This window comes from Poromitra crassiceps, assembly GCF_964638095.1.
Source record: "Poromitra crassiceps genome assembly, chromosome: 15".
NCBI lineage: Eukaryota > Metazoa > Chordata > Actinopteri > Beryciformes > Melamphaidae > Poromitra > Poromitra crassiceps.
Genome location: NC_139634.1, coordinates 4,905,224 through 4,912,723, shown reverse-complemented (window position 1 = coordinate 4,912,723; position 7,500 = coordinate 4,905,224). Strand labels below are relative to the sequence as shown.

Below are 7,500 nucleotides of genomic sequence, written 5' to 3'. Positions count from 1 at the left end.
TTGAATTTGAGCGATTAATAGATGTGTATGAACTCATGATGCACTGACTCCACTGATGTTTACTAAGAGTACTTGACACATTTTCAAGATTATTTGGGGGAAATCTTTTGATTTTATTTGCTAGATACAGTAGAGAGAAACTGGAAGGCTTAGTAGGAGATGCAACAAAGGTCCTAGGCTGGATTTGAACCCAGGATATCCTGGTATTACCAGTGGAGGAACACCTGGTATTACCAGTGGAGGAACACCTGGTATTACCAGTGGAGGAACACCTGGTATTACCAGTGGAGGAACACCTGGTATTACCAGTGGAGGAACACCTGGTATTACCAGTGGAGGAACACCTGGGGACGGAGTTCCCAGAGTAAACGTTGAGAGAGAACGGGTGAGAACGAGAGGGGGAACGGCATTCCTCCTCAGGTACCCCTTAAAAAATGTCTTGCAATGCAGTGGAGAGCAGAGCAGAGCAGTGGAGAGCAGAGCAGAGCAGTGGAGAGCAGAGCAGAGCAGTGGAGAGCAGAGCAGAGCAGTGGAGAGCAGAGCAGTGGAGAGCAGAGCCGTGGAGAGCAGAACAGAGCAGTGGAGAGCAGAGCAGTGGAGAGCAGAGCAGAGCAGTGGAGAACAGAGCAGAGCAGTGGAGAGCAGAGCAGTGGAGAGCAGAGCAGTAGAGAGCAGAGCCGTGGAGAGCAGAGCAGTAGAGAGCAGAGCCGTGGAGAGCAGAACAGAGCAGTGGAGAGCAGAGCAGTGGAGAGCAGAACAGAACAATGGAGAGCAGAGCAGTGGAGAGCAGAGCAGAGCAGTGGAGAGCAGAACAGTGGAGAGCAGAGCAGTGGAGAGGAGAGCAGTGGAGAGCAGAGCAGAGCAGTGGAGAACAGAGCAGTAGAGAGCAGAGCAGAGCAGAGCAGAGCAGAGCAGTGGAGAGGAGAGCAGTGGAGAGCAGAGCAGTAGAGAACAGAGCAGAGCAGTGGAGAGCAGAGCAGTGGAGAGCAGAGCAGAGCAGAGCAGAGCAGAGCAGAGCAGTGGAGAGCAGAGCAGTGGAGAGCAGAGCAGAGCAGTGGAGAACAGAGCAGAGCAGTGGAGAGCAGAGCAGTAGAGAACAGAGCAGAGCAGTGGAGAACAGAGCAGAGCAGTGGAGAGCAGAGCAGTAGAGAGCAGAGCAGTGGAGAGCAGAGCAGTGGAGAGCAGAGCAGAGCAGTGGAGAACAGAGCAGAGCAGTGGAGAGCAGAGCAGTAGAGAACAGAGCAGAGCAGTGGAGAACAGAGCAGAGCAGTGGAGAGCAGAGCAGTAGAGAGCAGAGCAGTGGAGAGCAGAGCAGTGGAGAGCAGAGCAGTAGAGAGCAGAGCAGTGGAGAGCAGAACAGAGCAGTGGAGAGCAGAGCTGTGGAGAGCAGAGCAGTGGAGAGCAGAACAGAGCAGTGGAGAGCAGAACAGAGCAGTGGAGAGCAGAGCCGTGGAGAGCAGAGCAGTAGAGAGCAGAGCAGTGGAGAGCAGAACAGAGCAGTGGAGAGCAGAGCTGTGGAGAGCAGAGCAGTGGAGAGCAGAACAGAGCAGTGGAGAGCAGAACAGAGCAGTGGAGAGCAGAGCAGTAGAGAGCAGTGGAGAGCAGAGCAGTAGAGAACAGAGCAGTGGAGAGGGGGGCAGCATGAAAGGAGCAGAGAATAGTAGGAGAACATGTATTTAGAAGCTGAATAAGCAGCGTCAATATGAATGTGTCATCAAGTCTGTCATGAATCAAATCAAGAGGACTAATCAGTCACTGTAAAGGTATAATGAGTCAAATCAATTAAACAAACAGTCAGAAATAATGAGCACAGCGTCTGGGGACCCCATCCTGTGTAAGTAGGGTTCCCAGATTAAACCTGGCCACTGCCTATTACACCATGGTATGTGCCTTAGATAACAGGATACCAACTTTACATGTGTTAAGACTTAATGCAGGCACGCACGCACGCACGCACGTACACACACACACACACACACACACACACACACACACACACACACACACACACACACACATACACACACAAACACACACTGTTGCTTTCTCACCTTGCGTCAGAGGCAAAGTAATACTCCACAGCCCTGCCATCCCCCACAAAGTTCAGAGCCATGGAGCAGTCAGGACGGTTATGGTTGTTCTTCTCCTGGACTCCTTCCTTGAAAAGAGCTACAAGGTCAAAAGTCAGAGGTCAAAGTTCAGAGGCCAGACACTGGCTTTCAGTGACACTCGCTAAGACAATCAAGATGTGCCCATCACTTGAATTCTTCATCTCTGCTTCCACATGTCGTAAACACACTGATGCTGTGGGAATGATGGCTTTTTACAATGTGACGAAATTTAGCTTTTATGATCAGATCAGATCAGGAAGCGTTTTAAGTGGAGCATTCAAGCGATAACTGTGATTGCTGGGAAGCAGATTGTTTAAAAAAAGAATTGATCATGAATAAATGTCCAGATTGCTTTATGTTAACCAGCGGAGAGGGGAGTGACATTGATCTTGTCCAGTAAAGCAAAAGAGAAAACGATTGCATGCGAAAGGATGCCAGAAATGCAGGGGGGCGGGGTTGGGAAGGGGGCGCAAGAAGCAAAGGGGTTTATGGGAAATGTAGTCTTGATCTTACAGTAAGAAGCACTAACGAGCATTAACAATACCACTGGCAAGAGACGGAGGCTACCAGTCATCAGTCTAATCTTATTTACATGAATTATAACAAGATATCACCATACATTTAACAGTGATATATTGATGTTTAAAAATGCAACGTGTTGCACGTATCAATACAGTTCATCTTCATATTCAAAAAGCAGTCTGCATGATCTCAAAGTAACAGAAAGGACCGACCAAGGAGAATCTAGACCCGAGGATTGTTTTCAACCACTAAGACGCCACACCCCTCTTGGTTCTCTACCGACCCGGCCCACACCACTCCATTAGTCTTCCACTCAGCTCTCATGCTGCGCCTTGGACTTTGGACCGGTCCTGCTTGAGCCATGAAGACCCATAAATCTGAAGTAAACAGATAAGAGGTGAAGACAGAGTCTTCAGTACAGTACAGTCTACTCTCTGACAGAACAGTCTACTCTCTGACAGAACAGTTCTACTCTCTGACAGAACAGTCTACTCTCTGACAGAACAGTCTACTCTCTGACAGAACAGTCTACTCTCTGACAGTACAGTCTACTCTCTGAAAGAACAGTCTACTCTCTGACAGAACAGTTCTACTCTCTGACAGAACAGTCTACTCTCTGACAGAACAGTCTACTCTCTGACAGAACAGTTCTACTCTCTGACAGAACAGTTCTACTCTCTGACAGAACAGTCTACTCTCTGACAGAACAGTTCTACTCTCTGACAGAACAGTCTACTCTCTGACAGAACAGTTCTACTCTCTGACAGAACAGTCTACTCTCTGACAGAACAGTCTACTCTCTGACAGAACAGTTCTACTCTCTGACAGAACAGTCTACTCTCTGACAGAACAGTCTACTCTCTGACAGAACAGTTCTACTCTCTGACAGAACAGTTCTACTCTCTGACAGAACAGTCTACTCTCTGACAGAACAGTTCTACTCTCTGACAGAACAGTTCTACTCTCTGACAGAACAGTCTACTCTCTGACAGAACAGTTCTACTCTCTGACAGAGCAGTTCTACTCTCTGACAGAACAGTCTACTCTCTGACAGAACAGTTCTACTCTCTGACAGAACAGTTCTACTCTCTGACAGAACAGTTCTACTCTCTGACAGAACAGTCTACTCTCTGACAGAACAGTTCTACTCTCTGACAGAGCAGTTCTACTCTCTGACAGAACAGTCTACTCTCTGACAGAACAGTTCTACTCTCTGACAGAACAGTCTACTCTCTGACAGAACAATCTACTCTCTGACAGAACAGTTCTACTCTCTGACAGAACAGTCTACTCTCTGACAGAACAGTCTACTCTCTGACAGAACAATCTACTCTCTGACAGAACAGTTCTACTCTCTGACAGAACAGTTCTACTCTCTGACAGAACAGTCTACTCTCTGACAGAACAATCTACTCTCTGACAGAACAGTCTACTCTCTGACAGAACAGTTCTACTCTCTGACAAAACAGTTCTACTCTCTGACAGAACAGTTCTACTCTCTGACAGAACAGTTCTACTCTCTGACAGAACAGTTCTACTCTCTGACAGTACAGTTCTACTCTCTGACAGAACAGTCTACTCTCTGACAGAACAGTCTACTCTCTGACAGAACAGTTCTACTCTCTGACAGAACAGTTCTACTCTCTGACAGAACAGTTCTACTCTCTGACAGAACAGTTCTACTCTCTGACAGAACAGTTCTACTCTCTGACAGTACAGTTCTACTCTCTGACAGAACAGTCTACTCTCTGACAGAACAGTTCTACTCTCTGACAGTACAGTTCTACTCTCTGACAGAACAGTCTACTCTCTGACAGAACAGTTCTACTCTCTGACAGAACAGTCTACTCTCTGACAGAACAGTTCTACTCTCTGACAGAACAGTTCTACTCTCTGACAGAACAGTTCTACTCTCTGACAGAACAGTTCTACTCTCTGACAGTACAGTTCTACTCTCTGACAGAACAGTTCTACTCTCTGACAGAAAGAACGAGGGGGAACTAGGCTATAACAAATTGGTTCTGGACCAAAGATTAGCCAATCGTACTGGCAGATGTTTTCTTGTGACAAGCATCTTACAAAAGAAAGTCTGTCTAGCCTAAATGATGGTTGTGGGGCTCTGGTTGAGACCCACATTCTCTGCATGAAGGATTTGAATGAATTTCCATAAGACTGCTGGCATGCCAAACTAACACAGAATTCCCTGGAAACAAAGCGGGAGAAATCTCATTCTAGGAAATTTCTGGGAATGAGCTATTATTGCGCAATGAAAAAGGAAAGCCACAAAACATCTCTTATTTCCCACAGTGGATTAGTCCAATCTGATTATGATATATGGATATGATATGGATTAGCTCAATCTGAGAAAAGCTGACAAGTTAGTTAGAGCAATGTTACATATTAATTCATGAATTAATTAATTAATTCATTAATTTGTGAGATCATGGCATGGTGTTAGAAAGTGAAGAGAGGACGATCATCCAATCATCCCCTGGCATCTAAGCTTTAGGTTTACAAGGCCTCTGAACGTTTGGCTTGTATCAGTGAAGTGTGACAGGGTGGTACCAAATCATAATTCTCGACTTGCTCCATATCCGACATTGTTTAAAAAATAATCCATGAAAGACTCCAGGTTAACAGTGATTTCAGAACTGCTAAGATGTGTTATTATTGTGCTCAAAGGTGCACATTTATTAGGTGTTTTCACCTGCTTCAAATGTCACTCTAGTGAGTCACAGCACAGCACCCATCATCACTGTAGTAAAAACTTTAACTCTGTTTCACAATTAGTACAGCCAAAGTCCAAACTTCAAATCATAGAAAATAGAGTCAATTGTTACAGTCTACTGAGTAGACTATTCCATACTGGCTGTATCTGATATTTTTGTTCTCAATATCTGAATATTCTGGGGGGTTTTATTCTAACATCCATAATGCCCTATCAGGGCAATTTTGTGTTATGCGACGACAGAAACAGCCCAGAAAGTCAAATTATTTCAGAGCTACTTATAACACTGAATCTGATTGTAATCAAGGGTTCAGAGGCCTCTTCCACCTACCAATGATCCCCCAGAGATCTTATAGATCCCACTACAGGTGAGCCCCACCTCTGGGTGCTGACACAACCACCTCTGTCCCCTTTGGGGAATCTGGCATGTCACTCAGGAGGACTGAGTAGTATGGAGCTACAGATAGATTCAAAAAAGAAAAGGAAAATATAAAAACCTCATCACATTATGGATTGCATGAACTGTACCTGTGGCACTGTGACTGTTGAAATAGTTAGATACAGCTCAGGGAGGCCATTTACACCTGGCGTTAACATGCGTTTTCTGTGATCAGATTGCAATCAGATTGTGTTTTATCACTTGAAAGTACAGGTGTAAACACCCCCAAAACGCATTGAAGAAGGATTGCAATCTGATCGGCCAAACCACCTCCGGAGGTGGTCAGGGATGCATTGTGTACACATTGAACACAAGTGTAAATGCAATGTGTCCTCTCAATCTGCATACAGCAATTTTATGCAGATTGAGAGGACAACCATTTCTGCCATCAGATTGCAGAAAACGCATGTTAACGCCAGGTGTAAATGGAATCAGGCTGAAGTGATAAAATACAGTGTAAGTGTAAGTGAGAAGATGAATGCCAGCCAAACCCACTTTGGCATATTAATGCCACGTTTAGTTCCATCCATCCACTTTTAACCAAACCATGATCAAGTCAGTGTGTGATGATCTGTGTAGATATCACCATCAAAGACCCATATGAGCATATTATCTCCAGGCCTCAGCGATCATGTTAACAGCGGGCTCCTGGAGGAACACTGAGCTAAGTCCCAGCAGTGTGTAACACAGTAATGTGTGTGTTTGCCCATGCCGCGGAGTGTGTTCTCATTTTAGGCAGAGGTTTGGGAGCAGTGTAAGCGGATAATGGCAGACAGAGAGAGAGAGAGAGAGGAACAGAGCTCACCACTGTTGTACTGGATGGGGATGTGTTGGGTGGACAGCTCGTACTTGCTTCGCACACCAATGAGCAGCGGGCTGCCTCTCCTGAGCACAACCGAGCCGGGATGGAGAGACAGATAGAGGGAGAGATGGAGACAGGGATGGAGAGACAGATAGAGGGAGAGATGGAGACAGGGATGGAGAGACAGACGGAGAGAGATGAAGATTATAGGCTTTGCAAAGACACACATTTATACCCCGTTCAAGACAACTCGGACCACCGGAAAAAATGGGTTCCGACCTGTAAAAAGTGAATTGAACGGTCGTCCAGGCCGGAATTACAGCTGGGAAATTCGGGTATCATTCAGAGCTCCGCTTTGTCCGAGTTGACGTCATATCCACACATCTCATCCAAAATGTTGCATTACCGCCTCCACTTCCCAGAACCCTCCTTGGTTTTTCCCTGTGTTTTCCCTTTCCCGACCGGGAAGTGCAGCGTGAACGCAAATATGCCTGGGGCGGAGGTTCTGAGTTAATACTTCCAGCGGTCCAAGTTGTCATCAATGCGGTATTAGACTCACCATGTAAATATAGGAATGCTGAGTGTTATGTTATGAGGAAACGTGAGACGCCACTCCCATCCCTGAAGCAGAATACCTCCTATTGTACATTCCAAACAACAATAGTGAACTTCCCGCCATCTTTCCCCTCTCTCTCCTCGCCATCTATTTGTTTTCTCCTCCTTGCACCACCTCCCTTCCCTCTGCAGGCAGCAGCTCATATTTCAGGACCTCACACACCTGCTTCAAACTCACACCCCAACACTTCCTCATCTCTCATCCATTAGCAGTAAACCAATACTAGTCTACATTCCAGTGGAGTTTATTCACGTAAGTGTCCTGCTTCCTGCGTCCCACTTC

At 46.1% G+C, this 7,500-nt stretch overlaps 1 protein-coding gene across 2 annotated transcripts in view; it reads right to left on the bottom strand.

The window, feature by feature from the left end:
- The window catches only part of gfpt2 (glutamine-fructose-6-phosphate transaminase 2), a 30,949-nt gene that overhangs the window by 9,817 nt on the left and 13,632 nt on the right, over positions 1 to 7,500 (bottom strand). The window contains exons 8-10 of one of the 2 annotated variants that reach the window (XM_083652294.1): positions 6,606 to 6,685; positions 5,741 to 5,818; positions 2,052 to 2,169 (exon numbers count right to left, since the gene is read on the bottom strand). In XM_083652294.1, the coding sequence (XP_083508420.1) occupies positions 2,052 to 2,169; positions 5,741 to 5,818; positions 6,606 to 6,685 (276 nt within the window). The remainder of the gene's footprint in view (positions 1 to 2,051; positions 2,170 to 5,740; positions 5,819 to 6,605; positions 6,686 to 7,500) is intronic. The other variant, XM_083652295.1, reaches the window with a different exon arrangement.